Genomic DNA, 21,679 nt, shown 5'->3' with positions numbered 1-21,679 from the left:
CACACACACATGTGCTGTTGGGTTGAGTTATTTTTTCTTCTCAATAACAGCAATCTCTACACTAGAACCCTGTGTAGAATGCTTCTGTTTTTGTTTTTTGTTTTTGTTGCTTACATGTATGCTGAAGAGCATAGTAAAATCAATTACAAAGCTACACTCTCCATCTTTCACATTTAAAGCAGTAGATGATGCCCAAATTCTACTGGGCTGTATAAACACACAAATGTGGAGCTTAATGATTTTCAATGACATAGGCAATCAAAGAATCCTGTTGCGAAAATACAGCACACACACTTCTGAATGTTGTGCAAAGTGGGTGTGGCTTGCTTGGCCCACGTTGGAGATTGTTGGAGAAGAGGATGGAACGAGACAGGGTACGATAGCGCTCGAGGCAAGGGGAGGAATAAAGTTTTGTTGTTACTCAAGTCTGGTATGGTGGTGGTGATTTGTTTGCTGTAACAGATGAGTGACATGCTGTGCCACCAATATTTTCCTTCCTTCCGTAATATAGCGCACAAACAAGCTCTAAGATATAATCAAAAAAAAAAATCCTGGACACTCTTTTTTAAAGTGCCACAATGCACTGGCATGAGCTCACTAATAAGTTGTTGACTTTTTGGTCTGAATGCAAGTGAGATCCTATGCTAATGCTAGTTTGGCTACATTTAAAACTTTGGGTCAGGATTGGATTCCATTATGTTCTACAATGTACCTACATGTATAACCAATGCAGGATACTCTCTGTGGACACTACAAGGTAAAAAAAAAAAAAAAAAAAAAATGTTTGCTATACCTATTTTAGCAATCTGACCACAAGTGCAAGTTCATTACACACAGACATATTGTATTAATGAATCAAATTGGACCAACATGTAGGCCTACCTATACTTATTTGGCACAAAAGTGCACTCTGTGATTTGTTCCTCAGCCAAGGATCAAAGATCATCTTATATCAGTCATTAATCTTATCATTCCCTCTTTTTGAGATACAAATCAGAGAACTTATCAAGAGATATATTGAAGTTATCTATCACTTTCTCATGATATAAAGCAGACAACGAAAAATTATCTCACTCAGCAATCAGCCTCTATACAAGGTTTCAAATTGAGCAAGAATGGCAAATTCGTTGGCAAGTGGGATGTTAGATTTGGCGTAGATGTACAAGGTAGCACAGATCTGCAGATACACATGATCACTCACAAATACAAGACTTGACTAAAGATGTACTTTGTTTAAAATAATACTTTGGCCCTTTAAGGACATCTACGCATGTTCAGCAAATATGATAAATTTATATTTGTCTAATACAGAAACAAAATTGCATTCGTTGTGCCATCACACATTTATACAAGTACTTAAAAATACCACACTTTGCATACTTGGAATTTTTAACATCTTCAAGAAGAATTTCAGAGATTCAACAAAATCCACTCAACATCCTAGACAGGATTTTCCGCGAGGCTGTGAGCATCATTACCATGTTCTGGCATTCCATCATGAACAGTGTTTTGATGCTGTGCTCCTTTTGAGTCTATGTCACAACTGGCAGAAGAAGAGTTCTAAGGGTTTCGAGTGGTTGAATATTTTTGGTTTGAGTCTGGAGGTCTGTCGGAGGAATTATGACTTATTGCTGACCTGTCTGGACTCTCCCTATTTCGCTGAGGAGACGTTCCAGGCATGGCGTCACCGCCACCAGCCTGCTGGGCCTGGTCTGTAGCAGGTCTCTGATCGCTGCTTGCGGTTTCCGGCTCAACAATCTTGCTGTGGCACAGGGGGCATTTTTCCTGCACGTAGAGCCACTTTCTGAGGCAGACTCCATGAAAGTAGTGCTTGCAAGGAGTGATGCGTGCAGTCTGCATCTCCTCGTAGCAGATGGGACAGAGGTCTTTCCGTGTTGACAGCTCAGCAGGGTCTGCCTCTGGGAGGAGGCTGATTTTCCGGGACGCATTGCGTCTCTTCATGAAGCTGTTCCATCCAGCCTGGGCTCGCTGGTAAACATTGAAGTAGGAGTGGACAACGATGACCATCGCTCCAGTGAGATTGTAGCTGGAGTTCATGGACTCCAATCCTCCGTAGCACAACACAAACAGGGCAAGAATGAACTCAAGGATGTGACACATAGACTGGATGCCGTACACGACATCATCCAGTGATTCCCAAGGGGTTTGATACCGGTGCTCCCACATGAAAAGGGCGTAGATGAGAACGGAGCCAAAGGTTTGGATGCCTGTCAGGAGACAACTAGAAACAATGATAAGGAGCCATAGCTCCATCTCGAAGATGGTGAACACCATGTAGCTCATATACAGAGGCACACCCATCAGGGCAAAACACAGGAGCAGGACTTTGACATGTTTACCCACACTGCGGCTATTTGATGCACCAAGAGACAACAGGTAGGTGTTGGTCAGCTCATGGATTGACTGGATGATGGATGATATCACTATGAAGAGGACGATGCTGAGGAGAAGAATCTTTTCAAATCGTTTCAGGTGAAGGAGCCCCGTTTGCATGGCCAAAAGCATTAATGTGATCCCTTCTGTCCATCCCTTGTGCAGGAAATCTCCTTGCTCCCGTTCATTGAACCCTTTCAAGTATATCTTGCAGAAGGTGAGCACAACGTACGCCGTGTATGACACAGCAGAACTGAGCCCCACCAGACTCCAGGGACTGACACAGCAGTCTGCAATGGACGCCAGTAGGATCAACACCCACTTCTCCTGCACTGCCATATAATTCTTGCTGGCAAAATAGGAGTATAGCTGGTACATGAATATGGTCAGCCAGAACACCAGGTAGATTGCAGGAACAAAGAACCTGTTGTACATTGCCAGGATGACACTGATGATGCCGTAGAGCTCGATATACTCCTGAAGGGTCTGCAGACCAATCAGTGCCAACCGGTAGGGCACCAGGATGTTGCGAAGTGTAAAGATTGTTACCATCACCATGCAGATGATTTCCGCGATGGAGTGCATTGTCACAGCAACAGCCACCGAGAGACCACATGCCCTCACGGCCAGAGGAAGGAGGTATGCTGCGAATGCCCAGATGCGCTTCGTCTGGAGGAGCTTGGCGGAGACTGCGCAGATGATGATCTGGAGTGCCACAAAGGTGTAGAGCTGCTGGATGCTGGCAGTGTCGTTATAGACCGACTCATGGGTTGTTGGGTCTGCCTCTGCCTGCAGGGCTAGGTAGTGACTGGATAGGTGGTGAGACCCCAGGATCAAGATGGCAACAATGAGGTGGACATAGAGCTTGAAAAGCATGTGCAGTGGCAGGGCATGGAGGAGAAGAGCTATCAGGTAACCTGCATTTAAAGAACAAGCATAAAATCATAGAAGTAAATTAGTACAATTTGGACAGCTACAATGTACATCATCATGGTAATATGTAACATTAAAAAAAAAAACATTTGAAATATTGAGTTCAACTGTTTTGACACACTCAGCACAAAAGTGTGACAAGTAACAGTGCTTTAGTTTATATGAGTACTTATGGGGTTTGTTAGTAAGGACATGTTATGATCCAAGGAATAAGCACAACACAGGAAATCCTACCATACAAGGAGACTAATGTTCTGATTTTCATCCAAAACTATTTGAGTGGATCAAAACATTTTCCATGAAAAAAAATGAGCAAACACAGCAAAATTAAACTTGCAAATTTCACGAGAGCCAAGATTAGTGAAATTAAACCCTATTATATGCATTTGAATGCTAGTGGCAATTTGGTAAATTTCATAACGTGTATATTTATGGTATTGTTAGCTTGTATATATGCCAATTGTCATCATTGTATAATCATCGTAATGATCACTTTCACTCTTATACCATGATAGAGTACACTTTCATGTGTTCACAGATAAATGCATGGGGTTTTTTTCTTACACAACATACGTTTATCTGTGGTTCAAACTTACAGTGAAAAATGAATAATGAAACATTCATATTTTGTCTGTATTTCCAATAAACTACCCAGCATTACTTTCTTGGAAAACTGAGAAGAGGTTATCAAACAGAAATTCATATCACTGAGGCTAAAAATGACCGGTCATGGAATTAGTAGATACTTCTGAAAGTAACTGCTATCTACAGACACAAACCAGACAGAGTAAGATGCAATTTAGCATGCTGCCCTGTCACACGTCAAGTCTTAGAGTTGTTGAGAAGAAACTAGCATGGCCTTCTAATTAATTGGATAGTAACAAGACTACCTTTGCTGGTAGCAGGTTTGCTTGATACTGATTTTGGTTGACACTAAGAGGATTCTTTACATGTATCTGGTTGCACTGATTAATCAGCACAAGGATTTGACACCCTCTGTCAACATGGCACAAGTCGTCCTTGCCTTGAGCATGTGACAATGAATGCACCAAGGAAAACAGTGGATTACAATCACAGGCACTACAGGGCCATTTCAACTGCCAGTGAATATCATGACATTAGAAAAACAATAGATTTTAAAAGCACTATGAACCATTCCTACTGCTAGTGGTGTGTCACAACCAAGGTACTTGGCTCACAGTTGGCAACTGTACATGTACCAACTGATGCCAGATTTCAAATATATCGCAAGACAAATCACTGACTTGACTGATTTTTCTACCTTTGTGTGTGAAGATTGCAAGACATTTTGTGAAGACGGTGCTTCCCACAGAAATATAACAATATTGATCACTGACCTACATCTCTATACACCACAAGCACACGCTAAATGTACCAGTTAGTAAAGCTACAATTTTGTACATTTTGTATGTATGGCTCAAGCTGCAGCTGTGAGTTTTAATAATTCATTGTGCATACATGCATTGTACAAAAACTCACAATATTTCTAAACTGTTTCATTGCAGTGTGAATGGAATGCTCAAACATATTTTTGTCTGTATGTCGCAATATTTGCCAGTGATAAAGAGCCTAGTGAGTACAACTGCTTGATTGGACAAATTTGTAATTGAAGCCCTTCTCTTGGGTGGTGCACACTGAATTCATACAGTACCAGGTAAATTAACATTAAATATCATGCTCTAGGTGCAAATACATCACATATATCATAGAGAGGATGCTTAATTGCCATACACTTTTGGTGTGTCCCAATTATATTAAAGGTGTAACACAGGACTTCCATGGAATACATGTAGGCTCTATGCAAAGCATGATGTCATTTGTTCTATTACATTGTAAAAGGAGGCTGGGTTACAAGTAAACATCCAAGAGCCTTGAGCAGAGAAACAAGATCTCATGAGCACTTCAGATTGTCTTCTTAGGTGTCAGTAATGTCCACATCAATGTTTGTGCACATGGTTATATGTATGGCAGCTTGTCATGTGGTATAGGTGTAGATGGAAATGATATCCAGAGTTCCACACATTGTATTAAACTGTATTGTCTTCGTGCACACAGACATTGAAGATATGATGTATTCAAATGTGCTGCACCAAAAGTGTTCTGGCACTTCTTGTATTGCTGCAGAAAAGATACATACAGAGTCACCACTGTACAATTGCAGTTGTCGGCACATTTATACAAATAGCTCAAGAACGTACACATTGACACCTATAGTTCACAGTCACAGTACATGTATGTCAGCATGCCCCTATAATATTGGCTTTGCATGGTCTGGGATAAAGCAGATTGTAAAACATACTGTTTTAATTTAATACAGAAAGATTTATGAATAAAAATCTTCTGACTACTGTATGTTGCATTAGTATTATTTACAATTAGTTTTTTTTTTTAAATCTAATAATAATCTATTAGATAATCTTTTGACTATATTGCAGACATCCCAACCTTTCTGACTGAAAATATTTAATTTGGCTCAAAAGTAGGAATGAAAGAGCAGTTCCCAAGTGAGTGTGTAGTAAAATTATCAAGAAGCTGGGAATGGTCAAAATTCAGATTCTTTCCTCCAGAGTCAGAATGGTTAGGAGGTCTGATATTGCATAGCATAAATATTATTTACGATTAAAATTTTATATGTGTGCAACTACAATATGTACGGTGTGACAATGCAAAAGGCTGATTCTAATAACTTAGCATCAAGAGCAACTCACATGAATATCTTTAGAGCAGGGAGGTGTTACAGAGATGGAGTGGCAACTCTTCGTAATTCATGCAAACACATGTTTGGGTTCAAGGCGTTACAATGGGATGTCTAGCATTCCACTACGCTTTGAAGTCATGCTTGGCACCTCTCTAGTTGCAAGACGAAGTTCGGAGAGGAAGAACGAATTTCACCTTTCGTTGAATTACAACCTCTATTTCACCGTAAAATTTTAAATGAAATACTCGAATTGATTAAGAATAGTTTAGGAAAGAATTCAATATTATAAACATGTATTTCCAGTTTCTTCGTAATGCGCAAATCGAAATGAAATGAAAATCACGCCCTCTTAAAAACCTAATATTTTTCTATAATGCGCACATTTCCGCATGTTAGGTTTCTATCTTTTAATCTGGGATATTTTGATCTTTCAAATAAAGTACTCCGCTAAAGCGTGTTCCAGCGTGCTTTGCTGTTAAAATTGTCAGTTTTACACTGCATTTTGATTCACTGCTCCAATTCAAGGTACACAAATTCATTGTTGCCACCACATTGAAAGAGAGAGCGAATTGCAGTAGGGGCTTGCTAAGTATTTCTAGATGTGAGAGCGCTAGTCCCGATTATTGATGCTCTCTTTTGTCAAAGCACATGAGTAACACCTGTAGTTGAACGCATAATTTCCGTTGAGGAAGAGTCCCAAGTATATGCGGGCAGGTGTCTACGGGAAAAGAGTGTTGTAGCAAAATCAGTCCATCCTCAATGGGTTAATCATGTTTCTGATACTTTTTTTGTATCAGAGTAATAGACATATTTCTTTCTCTCAATGACAGTGAAATAACCAGCATTTTGAGGTATCATCAGCTATTAGAGGAGATTCCCGACCCTCTTGAAAGTCATACCCATGATGGAGAATATTGTTTTCCCCTTTTAAGTTTACACTCCATTACGGACCAGTAACATGATACTAATGGCTGCTGCCTGAGGATGCCAAACCCAGTAACCCCATTCTTTTGCTGCCATATGACACTCACCAGATGCATTTGCCATGGCTACCATACTCGCCTAACTGGCAAATGATCCTCCTACAAAAGATTCTTCCACAATGTGTTCATTTCATGTCTCTGTTTTGTTATTTCCACTTGTTTAGCTATGGCTAGCTGTTCTTCTGCACACATGATGGGCTCCCTTTGAAATCTTTATCCCTGTGACTCTTTGCAAGGTTAAAACCCCAAGCCTGCTAGGCTTTTGGGTATTTGCAGGATGGTTTCAGGAAATGGCAATGGATAATGGCACATAAATATAAAAAAAAAAAAATGATCGATTTACTCATTTAAAAATGAAATCCATTCTGCACATTTACCATCTCTTTACCTGGACCATCCCGGCTTTCTCTTTGTTCAACCACAACATAATACAAAAATTGTATATTAATATCAAATGATGTATATCAGGGTCATAAAGTGCATGTTGCATTGAAGAAATCATACTTCAAGCCCATAGCATTTAATTATCTGTTTAGTACCCTGAACAAGTGTGTTAGAAAATGTAGGCAAGTATCTGCCCAAAATTATCTCTTTATGAGTCTTTTACAGTTTGTTCATTTGGTTGATTTTTGGGGGAGGGTTTTGGTATAGTTCTTTGTACCTTTTTAAAATTATTATTATTGAGGGAGGGTTTTGGTATACATGTAGCTCTTGGTATTTCTATGTTATATTGCATAAAAACACTGCAGGCAAAACATAATGGAGGGAGGGAATGCCCATAGCAGGGTTTGTGGATTTTGTTACAATTGTCTTCATGAACAATCATACACATACAGTCTATTTATGGCAAATTTCCTAGATCATGAATCAAATACATGCATGTCAACATGACATTTGCTTGGGAATTACAAATTGTATCCCATAAAGCAACAAGGAAAAGTAGAAATTACGCGGTGCGTAAAATATGTCCCCGCCGGAAGTAGCATTTAGTAGCAAAATGTACAATATCGGTAAAAAATCAAGGTCAAAGGTCAAAGAAGTCAAAGGTCAAAATTCTGTGTAGAAGTTTTGAAGCCCTCACCTAGTGCCATCACAAAAAGCAAACAGAATCAAAATCGGGTTAGAAATGGCGAAGGAGTAGCATTTTGTAGCCAATGTACAATATAGGTAAAAAAATCAAGGCCAAAGGTCAAAGAAGTCAAAGGTCAAAATTCTGTGTAGAAGTTTTGAAGCCCTCACCTAGTGCCACCACATAAAGAAAACGGAATCGAAATCGGGTTAGAAATGGCGAAGGAGTAGCATTTTGTAGCAAAGTGTACAATACAGGTCAAAAAATCAAGGTCAAAGGTCAAAGAAGTCAAAGGTCAAAATTCTGTGTAGAAGTGTTGAAGCCCTCACCTAGTGCCGTCACATAAAGCAAACGGAATCGAAATCGGGTTAGAAATGGCGAAGGAGTAGCATTTTGTAGCAAAATGTACAATACAGGTCAAAAAATCAAGGTCAAAGGTCAAAGAAGTCAAAGGTCAAAATTCTGTGTAGCAGTGTTGAAGCCCTCACCTAGTGCCATCACATAAAACAAACGGAATCGAAATCGGGTTAGAAATGGCGAAGGAGTAGCATTTTGTAGCAAAATGTACAATACAGGTCAAAAAATCAAGGTCAAAGGTCAAAGAAGTCAAAGGTCAAAATTCTGTGTAGAAATTTTGAAGCCCTCACCTAGTGCCATCACATAAAGCAAACGGAATCGAAATCGGGTTAGAAATGGCGAAGGAGTAGCATTTTGTAGCAAAATGTACAATACAGGTCAAAAATCAAGGTCAGAGGTCAAAGAAGTCAAAGGTCAAAATTCTGTGTAGAAGTTTTGAAGCCCTCACCTAGTGCCATCATATAAAGCAAACGGAATCGAAATCGGGTTAGAAATGGCGAAGGAGTAGCATTTTGTAGCAAAATGTACAATATAGGTCAAAGGTCAAGGTCAAAGGTCACGACTGAAATTCTGTGTAGAAATTTCAAAGCTCCCATGTAGTGCTATCATATAAAGCAAATAGAATCAAAATTGGCTCATAAATGACAGAGAAGTAGCAAATTGAAGATTTTGATCACACACGGACGCACACACGGACGGACACACGGACGGACGGACGGACGGACGGACACACACACGTACGGAGCCCGTTTCATAGTCCCCTGCTCGAACTCGTTCGGTGGGGACAATAAGCCTCACTTGTCATGGTGATTGTAACACTAGGCTCTGCAACAGAACTTAAATACACACTGTCTGTGAAACCTGGAAAGATTTCCCTCTTTTTAATGAAAATGCGGTAATTCCAGTCATACTGATGCAATGTCTTCCTCACACCATCAGGATGGGTTAATGTGGGTGCAAAGTATCGGCGAATAGATTTAATCCATCTTTCCTCCAGGGAAATTAGAAAGCAAGACTTGACTTTTGACAAGAACATGATGCCTAGAACTTGTGTGTCTGGTCGCACGCCATTAGCACGCCGCCAAACTCATTCATCTCCTCTTGGATCCCTGGAAAATGCCCTGATGCATGGAGCTTCACAGGGAGGAATTCCCTATCTCCCACCAGCCCCCCCCCCCCCCACACACACACACACACACACTCTCTCTGTCTGAAGATGCCTCTTCTACATGTATATCTTGAGCAGAAAGTTCTCATCCAGGTGATGCATCACACTTTCACTCTCCTGCTGCATTGCATGTTTTCCGCATTGTGCATTGCACACACATGAAGAGGCAGGGGCTCCTATCAAAGTATTAATCCCCGGCATGTATCACATCCGTCTTTCACAGAAGGTGCATAAAAAAACCCACCAACAACACCACCACCCACACCACCTCGGTGTTTGCAGTCAACACAGAGCTACGTCTAAAGTGCACCTCTCGTTTCCGCTCCGCGAATGAGATCAGGGATGCGTTACCCCCGGTGTGTGTCGCAGTCGCTTCCGTACCAGGCTGTTGGATTATACTGTAATTGTCAATTTTGTGTCTGATGTAGGGATCCCATGTGTGCTGTAGGCAAGGCATCTTGGGTACCTACATTGCTTCTAATGTCTATGAAGTATAATGGCAAAACAGTTCTGATGCAATATCACACTGGATATCTGCAGATATCAGCAACATATGAGATCACAGCAAGTAGAGGTCCAGGTCCCTGCTTATGATGAATACATTTGTCCTTCAATGTCGACTTGTGTATTCCCCCCCCCCCCCCATCATGCCTTCAGCTTTGCTTTTCTCATATCATTTTATCATATTAAGATTTGCTTGTTTTCTTGCATTTGTCATACAATACAATTGCAAAATTAGAAAGGAACTGATCCCCACTACGTACCAGGAAGAGTTAATTTGAATAACTGACAAAATTTAGACTGACACCACACAAGCTATTTGAATTTCACAAATGTTAATGCAATGTATTTTGACCTATTCATCTTTGCATAGAAGGCAACATATTTTTATGTTTAATGAAGTATTCAAAAAATCTTTTCAAGGTTTGAATGCATACATCTTCACTTTCAGAGAAAGCCATTCTGATCAGGAGAGTGACACAACTACGACAGATTTGTGGGAATTTGTGAATACTTTGATGTAAGCCACTGAATGTCACAAAATAACCTTCAACCATGACAACCTATTTTTGGTTCTGCACATGTATATGAATTACACGCTCCAGTTTGTATCTCCAGCAACATTTGTCATACTTTTTAACCCAAAAGACTTAGAACCCAGTATACAGGTTGTAAGTTAACTAAATTTATTATGGAGAGCTCTACATTCTTTACAATGGAAGGTACATTGTAGGCTGAACCACTGCTAACTGAAATGAAATTTCTGCCTTCAAAATGTTCAATCAGTGACATACCATCGAGTATGAATGCTATAGTTTATAAGCCTACTCACACATGCACCAACAATTAACTGTTGTAGTTTTTTGTTTTTTGTTTTTTTTCTAAAAGATTGATTTTTGCAACATGAGGCTAAAATCCAATAATATTTTCTGCATGGACACAAAAAATCACCGACTACACTGTATTATGACCCAAATCATGATGTAAAAAGTAGTCCCATCATTTTTTCTTTTTTTTTTTAGTCCTTGCAACCACGTGCCTGGTACAGTGTGTGTGAACGACATGCAAACAAATAAATAAATGAATAAAGAATGAAATAAAATATTTACAGTGTATGTATCAAATGCTAACATGCTACATGGCATCACTTTTTTAATCCCATTATGCAAACACCTCTTCATGCACTACAATGTAGGTCCAGGGTGAGGGTGCCTTGTTGGGTCACGCTTTGGTTGTTGTGAAGGCATGCACATCTTTGATTGCTTTGCTTGCATGTGTAATACAATCAAATTTTGCATTATGATAAAAAAAAACCAATAACACTTGTGCATGAATGGACCTCCAGGGAAGCCTTCACAAGTCTACCAAGCACCATCAGTCAAGGGAGCAGTCTCACTTTTTCTTCAGAGTCCAAGCACGACTCCTTGTCAAATATCCAGTATCATATCAATGGGTATTGAATTACATTCTTTTACTTTCATTCACATCATTATGCATAAAACATGCAAAGTTCACTGAAATTGGCCAGCACATAAAAATTAATGGCATACAAAAGACTCACTTAATTTACAGCATCCAAGGTGCTACATTTCAAGCACTTGCCTGATTGTCCAGGGCAAGTGAAAATCAAAGTCAAGCAAATGTTTCTGATAAGTTACAAAAAATGCTTGCCCTAATTGGGTAAGCAAAAAGATTTTGAAACCACCTTTTCCTCCCTTCACACCCATGAAGTCAACCAAACAGAAGTCCACAGATAATGACTGTTTAATGGAATGCAAAACACTTAAATTTCATTTCAGCAACTTTCCAACAATTCGATTAACAAAGTTTTTATACTCAAATGTGTTTAAAGGACAAGTTCACCTTCATACACTATATGGATTTAGTGAACGCAGCAATATTATTACAACTGTAGAACACATAATAGTGAAAGTTTGGGAAAAATCAGACAATCCGTTCAAAAGTTATGAATTTTTAAATAATCTGTGCAGTCGCTGCTGGATGAGAAGACTACCACAGTGTATGAAGTCACATGCGTACAATGATATATTAAAGGAAAATATAAAGAGAATTTCACAAAATTCAATTTTTTTGAAAAAAAAGTGCACTACAACCTGTCACTGATGTATATTAAGGGTAATATTATTCCCCCTGCCTTCTGAAAGAGGTAAGTCAAGCATCCTTTTCTTATGCGAGAAAAGTGAAAATATGTTGAATTTTCTTTGTTTTCTTTATATCGTTGTACACATGTGACATCAAAAGCTGTAGGAGTCTGCTCATCCAGCAGTGACTGAGCAGAAACTTCACAAATTCGTAAGTCGTGAACGGATTGTCCGATTTCCCCCAAACTTTTACTGATGTGTTCTACTAATATTGATGCATTCACTCATTCCACGTGTATATGAAGGTGAACTTGTCCTTTAAGAGTGTGTGAATCAACGTGTGCTATTTATTAAAATGATTGCATTCTTATCAAGTCCTTGACTTACAATGTACAAATAATTTTCTGTATCAGTTTCTGATATGTTTGGACTTCCTTTTCAGGCAAGTAAAAATTCCTGTTTGGGCAACTGTTCGGGCAACTGTTCTGCAACAATTTAAGAATCTGCTTGCCTGACTGGGTAATATGAATGGAAAAAAAAAAAGTACAAATGTAGCACCCTGAGCACCCAAGGTGAGGTCATGACAATTATAAACCCGTAATCTCCAAATAAAAGTACAGGTGTGTAGAGGTATCTTTAATATTTCACAATATATTTCAGTCTATACAATTTTTTATTTTTCACTTGTGGAAAACAAAAAGGATGGCATGTGTGCATTCTCTGTTAATGATTCAACAACTATAGAGGCTCTACAATACTACCATAACAGAACCTCTAAAGGCCTATGACATCTAACAGTGATTTGACCAAAACCTACATGAATTATTCCACTTGTGCCCAGCCCAGAACTGGCCAGCAGTTATGAATAATTCACAACAGTTATTGAAGAAAAAAAAAAATGCCTGCATTTAATGAAATATACATGTTATTGTACTGTACAGGATACTTGTGTCCGGCTGAGCCTGAAGAAGAAGAAGAAGAAGAAGAAGAAGAAGAAGAAGAAGAAGAAGAAGAAGAAGAAAAAGAAAAAGAAAAAGAAAAAGAAAAAGAAACAAAGAAACAAACAAAATAAATGGACATGCACAGCCCTAATAGTTTGAATAGATTAGAATTTTTTTCTACAAATTTTATGCACTGTGATATCAGTAACAATCAACAAATAACTTCTGTCATTAATGATATTTGAGAGGATTGAGGAATGAAGGTTGAAATGCTTGGGAAAATGAAATGTCATCCGAAACTGACTTTGTGAGTGCACACGACAATGGAGAATTTATGAGAGAGCAAAATTGCAAATTGCAGACTGCAGACCAATTGTATTACATTTTCTAATTTGCTTTGCATGTCAGTTACATATGGGTAATTCCATGAAGTTGGGGCACAAAGTGTTACATTTTAGCATAACTCAATACTAATTATGCTATACATATATTCTTTATAGGCTTTACATTTGTATTGAGACCATACATTTTCCTGGAAATTTTGTGCCATTCAGACTCAATTTTGATGAAGTTATTTTAAAAAAATGTAACGGTGTCCTGTAGCATCGTGACGTGTCCATGTAGCATCGTGATAGTTAAAATCTGGTCCTAAGAGACAAATTAATGCAATTAGCTTGACCAAAATTTGATATAATATGCATAATTACTAGATTAGTCAGATAGCTAAATATCTTAACTCTATTTTCCACAGTTTTACTTTTACAAGAAAATTACACAATGTGTCACTATGCTACACGGTGTCCACCAAATGTAACAAAAAAGGACACCGTGTAGCATCGTGATACATTTTTGTAATTTTCTTGTAAAATTAAAACTGTGTACAGGAAATTTGAGATATTTAGCTATCTGACTAATCTAGTAAATATGCATATTGCATCAAATTTTGGTCAAGCTAATTGCCATAATTTGTCTCTTAGGACCAAATGTTAAAATTTCACGATGCTACATGGACACGTCACGATGCTACAGGACACCGTTACATATTGTTTAATAACTTCATCAAAATTGAGTCTGAATGGCACAAAATTTCCAGGAAAATGTGTGGCCTCAATGCAAATGTAAAGCCTACAAACAATAAATGTATAGCATAATTAATATTGAGTTATGCTGAAATGTATTTTTCAAATATCACGATGCTACATGGACACTGCCCCAACTTCATGGAATTACCCATATACAATGTAGGCCTGATCTGTTACAACCTCTGCGTTTAGAGTTGGGTGTATACCGACCACGCTGATTTTCACCATACCTTGCTTGAGATATAAAAATGTGTACACATATGATCAGTCAATTGCCTGATTACACACCACTGGCATTACTTTGAAACAGTACCTTTGAAACAATAAGACATAAACCCCGAGCACCCCGAGTTTATTGCTTCTTTCCGTGAAAATTAGTGCAGCCTTTTCGCCGGGAAATACAGCAATATTGATTTGCAAGGGATTGGTTATGAAAACAAGCATGAATCGGGTGAGCAGCGAAACAAGAATGCTTGGAACAGCACCTCTCTCTTTGTCAGTGGCAACCCGATTTACTACACAATGCCAATGCCCGGCAGTTTGAGACTTTGAGTAGTGCATCTCAGCTTACACAATAAACTACATATTCGAGAGGAAACATTGTTCTTTCATATCTATAATTTTGTATAACTTGAGAATTGGAATGCACATAATGCTTTTTTTGATGATCAAATCTATTTTTTTTTTTTTTAATTCATTCTTATTATCTAAAGGCAGGTGATACATTGTATGGTATTCAGCATTCACAGTTTGAAACAATAAGACATAAATGTACAATATTAACAGCACTTTAAAAAAAAACCAACAACATCTGGAATCACATTTAACCATTTGTTGACAAAAATGGCATTATTTTATACATTTGTAATTTCACAGTTAAACATGTTTGTAAAGCGTGAGTGTGTGAAGATTCTCTTGAGAGATTGGCAGAAAAAGTCTAGAGCTCTCAAGAATACAACATACTAAAACATTGCAATATGGGTCTTACAGGAAGACTAATCTACAAAACTAACATATTGCATTCATTTATAGTACATGCATATCTATAGACTGACTGGGCAGTTTGATATTTCCTCAGGATTCAGTCCGACAGGTTTTTAGTTTCAAGTGGGTACCACACACTGACATGAACACAAATCATCTGGTGTGGTATGACCAGACTTACACAGTGATAGAAAGCAATCACCGTATTCTCCGGCGATAAGGCCGCACCACAGCATAGGCTGTACCCCGACTTTGGCGGAAAAAAAAAATAAATGCAGAAGGATTCGATTCTTTTCAAAATTTAAACCCTTTTCTCTGAATTCTGACAACAAACTCTGTATGTATTTCTACCTGGTTTGCATGTTTCCTATCAAATTCTTTCTCTCTTTTTGTGTGTGTCTTATTCTAAGTTTTGGTGGTATGAACACTTAATGATGGAAACTCTGTGTCCCATAATGTGAAGGAAAACTGAGTGTGTGTGCGCAATGTTCATATTTGACATTACTGAATACCGGTAAAACTTGTATGAAAAAGAGCTTTCATTCACACAACTTGATGTACACTTTTTTTTTGTACAACAGTGGAGCAATTGTGCTGCATGAGATAGAGCTATGATTACCGGTATGATCATTTTGTGATCGATGTTATGATGCGTGCTAGACAGGTTATTGTAATGCAGTGGCCAGTACGGCTCTGTAAAGCAACTTGCTTGTGCTGAACTTAATCTCCCAAAAATTGGCACGGAAAACAACAGCGGTTACTAGTAGTACAACTGTAGGTGATGATAACAAAGCAAGTTGTCATTTCATTGCAGGACATGGCATTGTCTAATGATTGACTGATTCATTGTATGATATCAAGTTGCTCATTGGCACATTGAATAGTCCCTTACGTGATTACGTGTGTTGGATCAGCAGTTTATTCGCTCAGTTGAACAGTCCATGATTTGGTTGTACTGGCATATAGGCCGCACCCCGAGTTTATTGCTTCTTTCCGTGAAAATTAGTGCAGCCTTTTCGCCGGGAAATACAGCAATATTGATTTGCAAGGGATTGGTTATGAAAACAAGCATGAATCGGGTGAGCAGCGAAACAAGAATGCTTGGAACAGCACCTCTCTCTTTGTCAGTGGCAACCCGATTTACTACACAATGCCAATGCCCGGCAGTTTGAGACTTTGAGTAGTGCATCTCAGCTTACACAATAAACTACATATTCGAGAGGAAACATTGTTCTTTCATATCTATAATTTTGTATAACTTGAGAATTGGAATGCACATAATGCTTTTTTTGATGATCAAATCTATTTTTTTTTTTTTAATTCATTCTTATTATCTAAAGGCAGGTGATACATTGTATGGTATTCAGCATTCACAGTTACTAAATCCTTGCCAGGAGTATCTTTTCTTTCTTTCTCTTTATTAGCACGGGCACCTGCCGCCTCTTGTTTTAACAGAGCGTTTCAAACTAGAGTTACCGTGACAACATCAGGGCAAATTTGCTTTACCCTGCCTGTTGAACATTCCTGCCAAAAATGTTGCTTGGACGTTGTTGCTCTAACATTTGCCAAATTCTACCTGAGCCAGCTAGGGTAATTACCCCAACATTATCCCTACATTACCCCAACAACCGTTCTGTGAAAGCGTTCTCCCGTAACATTCCTTTGATACACTCTTGAAGCGTGCATGCACAATAGGACAAACAGAACGACACACCGCTCACCAATCACGTGCATGGATTGCAACCACATCCCCTTTGAACATGGAACGTGTAAGTTGTCTTGGAAACCTGCCGAAAGGTTTTCGGTGTACGTCTGTTAAAACGGTACCCGCCCTCACTCTCTCCTGCGGGTTCATTGCCAAGGGCATGGAATTTTGTTTTATAAGATGGCTAAGTAATTTCCAGCTTGCTGATTGGTCAAAGCATACCACGTGATCATTCGCGAAAAGTGTCTATCCCTGCACGCCCGTGGGATTTTCGCGCACCCAAATTGTCTAATGCACGGTTAGGCCAAAAAAAAAAAAATTGTTGCATTGGCGTAACCTGCCCGACCCTAAAAATTCCGCCGACCCCATGTTTTTTTATTATATTTTTTTGCTATCGATATCAAATATCTTGTTGATTGCGATCGCGATCGCACAAACCCGGAAGTGGAAACGGCTCTGGGGATATCGGATGTACGAGGGAGAGATCTAGCGCCTCGCATACAGTAAGCCTTCCTTGATCAGTACGTCATCTGTTTCCAACACGGACACGTACTCCAACAAGATTTATTCAGTGTATACGTAGCATTCAGACTGCGATGTATTGTGCAGTTTTGCCATAGGTTTCTTGTGTGGAGAACTTACACGAATCTGTATATGTGGGACTGTAATAGAGATCGCCGTGTGCGATGAAAAGATCGTACATATGGGTCAATTTGCATCTATCTTATCTAAGTCAAAATAGTAAAATATGAAGTGAAAACATTCAGGATAGGGATTTCAACATCTTTAAATTCTGTGAAGGGGTATAATTCCAGTAATATCGGCCTCATAAATGATTTGTAGAATAGATGAACACAGCACATTCGGTGCAGCAGTTGTAACTGTTTACTGAGCTGAGCACGAGTTTTACACGTAAAATGCAGGTAGCAAAAAAAAAAAAAAAAAAATCCGCCCGACCGACCCTATTTGAAAATCTCATGTTACGCCAATGCAACAATTTCTTTTTTTTGGCCTTACTGTAACAGTGGAAATTATCGCGGTGTTGAAATTTTCGCGCATTTCGCGCATCCACAAACTAGCGCGAAAATAAAAGCACGCGAATATTTTTGCTTGCCATATCTGTGTTCCTGTGCGTGATGTCTTGATTCCGCGGAATTAAAAACACGCGAAACTCTTCTTACCCCGCCAAGCGTGAAAAATTAGTTGCGCGAAAATATTCACTTATACAGTTTTCAGCACAAGCTGGGATAATCTCGGAGAAAGCCTACTATGGACCATTTTCCAACGGTAAGTACAGTTTCAAAATCTTTGATATTTGATTTATTTCATTATTTCTTTCTCATACAAGGTATATTCACCTCGCGTTTGAAATTACTTAGCCATCTTATAAAAGGAGTAACGCATTTTCCCGTCGTTGTTCAGCGATATGCAGTGCACTCGAGGTTTCTTCTTCGCATGCACACTCCACACTCGCCTCTGGCTCATGTGGAGTGCGCATGCTCAGAAGAAACCTCTCGTGCACTGCATACTCGCTAAACAACTCCGCGGAATGCGTTATTCCTATACTCTAGCTGTTGTCTCAACACTGTCAGGGTAGAGTCGGTTAAAACAGGGCTTAATTGTACTGTGACAAAGGTGAGTGAAGGATACATTGTACAAATTGTACATGTACTTGTACAGAGTAATTTTCATTCATTTGTGTATTCATCCTGGCATTAACAAAGGTAGCATAGATCTACAGTGTGTATAACATCTGTGGTGTAATTTGTGCAAAAGTGCATTTTGAGCCAGTATCATGTCTCTTTAACTTAGCTACTGTAATATACTGGACACAAAGGGCTCTGTGAAACTGGCACAGCTGAGCACACACTTGCTTATTCCTGAGTGATAAAGTGGGATAAAAAGAAACATTTCTTCGTTGTGTCTTGCACAAGTACATTTAGATATGACATACAGTAGATCTCTTCAAAAAGTTGGGATTTGTAAATTTTGTGATTACATTGGAATTGAAAAGAGTTTGAATTTGAAAATTCAAAAGAAATTCCTCAAGCACAGTAAAGTGATTTTAGAAACACAAAAGAAAGTCATCTTTTAATCGACATTGACCCACTTCGCCACTTTTTAGATTTATATTGTTGGCAATAGTGTACTACTGTACATGTACACTGTAGGTGTTCAAGAATAACTGATAGAGCAATCAAAGCCAATGCTGCTCAAGATAAATAGACAGCCAGGTTTGTTTAGATGTGACCCTCTTTCAATAACCTTTTCCTCATCCTGCCTTGCTGTAAAGTAGTTGCCTGTACAGGATCACACCCATTTGTCTCAGCAAGATTTTATTACGTAACCCACTACACAACATACAAATCAGGTTAACAAGTTCAAAAAACAAGTTGTCAATCAGTTGCAAAGTTCAAAACATCTTCTTATTTATGGTGAATTTTTGCATCTCTAATCCATTTGACATTGCTTTATTACATAATTGATCACAATGATACATTTAAGTTGTATACATGTGTTCTGATGGCAGGAGTGAGATTTTCATCTGATCTGAACTGCAATCCAAATCTCCTTCTTTAGATCATCATTCGGGCCTGCACATCAACAAGCAGCATGTTAACGCAAACATGAGCATATATCGACTATCGAAAAGAACAAAGCACCGTGTGCTTGTTCTGTGTACCCGATGTCGCTCGTCATGGTGCGAGAATCTATGACTATACAGCATACAGGTAGCGCTGTCATCAAGCCATTACGGCACGCCACTGATGGCTTTGCCATCACCGCTGGCTGGCTGCACGCTGGCCGTTGATCATGGAATTGAAATGCATCAAATTCTTTGCCTAGGACGTAAGATCTTCTTCAAGAAGACATGCAGAATGGATTTAACAATAAGACATATTTGTGAAAAAATGCAAGGAGAAAAGATGATGAGAGTTCATTTGATTTGAAACTACATGTACATGAAGAAAATACAAATGTTTAGAATGTACAGCTGTAAGAAAAATTGGCTACTTTCATCATAGTAAAGTCACATCACACTGCATGTTTACAAATGTACGCATGGCAAATTGTATGCAGCCAGCCACAGTTCAGTAGTCACTACTGCAGCTCGTGTTGTGACTCTATCCAGCAACCCGGGCCATGGCTCCAACCACATGCATGTGGTCGTATACACTGCCTTTGAAAAATGAGAGAAAATAAGGTGGCAGCTCGACACTGGCAACATGACTATCTGGTGGCAACCCGACGAGAATACTGGTGAATAGTGAATTCTATGTCTGTGTTGTATACATGTGCATGGGAGCTGAATTGAGAACCCGAGGGCACAGATGCACTGGCACAGGTACACAGCCCAGTCGCTGTACATAGCGACACAGCGTACTAACAGCGTCTGGTCGGGCTATGGCACAGGGATCTGATGAGTGATGTTTTGTAGGTGTGTGGGCAGGTGCAAGCTGCACGCTGGCAACTCAACAGCATGACTTTCATTGGGCCGCCAGACTGCAACTTCTTTTAAGGAAGAGAAAGGAGAGAACTGTAATTTTCACATGACAAAATCTTCAATAAAAAAAAAAGAATGATCAGTTCTAACACGTCATTAGTACCTGTTACCTAATCACTAGAAAAAGTGGTAGACTGATCAAATTGACATTAGAAATAGGCCTACAGTATCTACATACCCACATACTCCGCACCCAGGGTGAGTTTTTCAGGGGCGACTCCCAGCTTCTCCACCACCTCATTGTTGATGACCTCACTCTCCGAAATCAGTTTTTGGGCCCGTGAATGGTAGAGCGACTCGAGGATAAAGACGCTCGGAAGACGGAGCACAACATTAGAAAAACGAAGCAATTGTGGTCTTCGCAGGATAGGGAAATCCATGATGACGTACAGTCAAATGTGTCATGTGCATGTGTGTAGTGGGGTTCCTAGACGACAAACTGTCCCTGACTAAAACACATTGCACTCTTGTTCATCTGATATCCTAGCCTCCACACTCTCTAGGTTACAATTGTACAGTATTGCTAGGTCGGAGTGGCGACCCGCAAAATGTGAAATCTACGCCATCAAAACTGACAGCATGCTGCTATCATGACAAGATCAAAGAATCCGCAGTCATTTCGAGCAATCAGACTTGATGATGTGCAGAACAGACACGGTCGTTCAATACAACCGAGGCCGAGACACGAACGCTGATGAACTATTAAACGTTATCTAGTTTGGCAGTTCGCAGGAAAGACCCTGCCCTTTACGCCACGGCATTCACAATATTTTTAGGCAACCGCTGTCACTGACGCGATGACGGCACATTATGAGAAGGAAAATATGATAAAAGGATCTGCCAGATACATGATCAAACACCCACCGGGAGTGGAATCACCATGACCGAGAACTTTTGTTTTCCTTATTAGAGATCCGTTGGCGTAAATTGTCGCCGTTATTCACCCCCCATCACTTGCGTTTGATGCATGCTGCGATCGTACATCGAACGCATACGTTTTGTACGTGCATGCCCGATGGTTTACGTACGTGCAAGTTTCGTAGGCAGGTCCCGTGAACGTGCACTCGGCTGTCCCCACACAGTCCAGCCCAGAGAGCTAGAGGGAGCCGGAACGCAGGCACACACAGAACGCTCAGGATGTCTTGTTTGATGTCCGCGAAACCGTTCGTCGTCTGCATCGCTTCGATGTTTATGTCCGCTTTGCTCCGCTGCTCTTCGCTTTCACCAGCAGTGCAT

General features: G+C 39.6%; 1 protein-coding gene across 1 annotated transcript; it reads right to left on the bottom strand.

Moving 5' to 3' along the window:
- Window positions 1-788: 788 nt before the first annotated feature.
- On the bottom strand, window positions 789-21,085 carry LOC140241787 (RING finger protein 145-like). The gene is made up of 2 exons (XM_072321537.1): window positions 20,622-21,085; window positions 789-3,311 (listed from the first exon to the last, which is right to left on the bottom strand). Exons 1-2 carry the CDS (start codon window positions 20,821-20,823, stop codon window positions 1,561-1,563), a joined length of 1,953 nt encoding a protein of 650 aa, XP_072177638.1. The 5' UTR covers window positions 20,824-21,085; the 3' UTR covers window positions 789-1,560.
- Between the last annotated feature and the right edge of the window lie 594 nt (window positions 21,086-21,679).

The sequence above is a fragment of the Diadema setosum genome, chromosome 18 (assembly GCF_964275005.1).
Source record: "Diadema setosum chromosome 18, eeDiaSeto1, whole genome shotgun sequence".
Classification (NCBI taxonomy): Eukaryota; Metazoa; Echinodermata; class Echinoidea; order Diadematoida; family Diadematidae; genus Diadema; species Diadema setosum.
This window is presented reverse-complemented; position numbering and strand designations above follow the sequence as displayed.

Coding starts and splice junctions, on each gene's coding strand:
- LOC140241787 (XM_072321537.1), bottom strand. CDS start 20,823: ATGGATTTCCCTATCCTGCGAAGACCACAATTGCTTCGTTTTTCTAAT. Junction 3,312..20,621: donor CCTGGGTGCGGAGTATGTGG/GTATGTAGATAC, acceptor CTTTAAATGCAG/GTTACCTGATAGCTCTTCTC.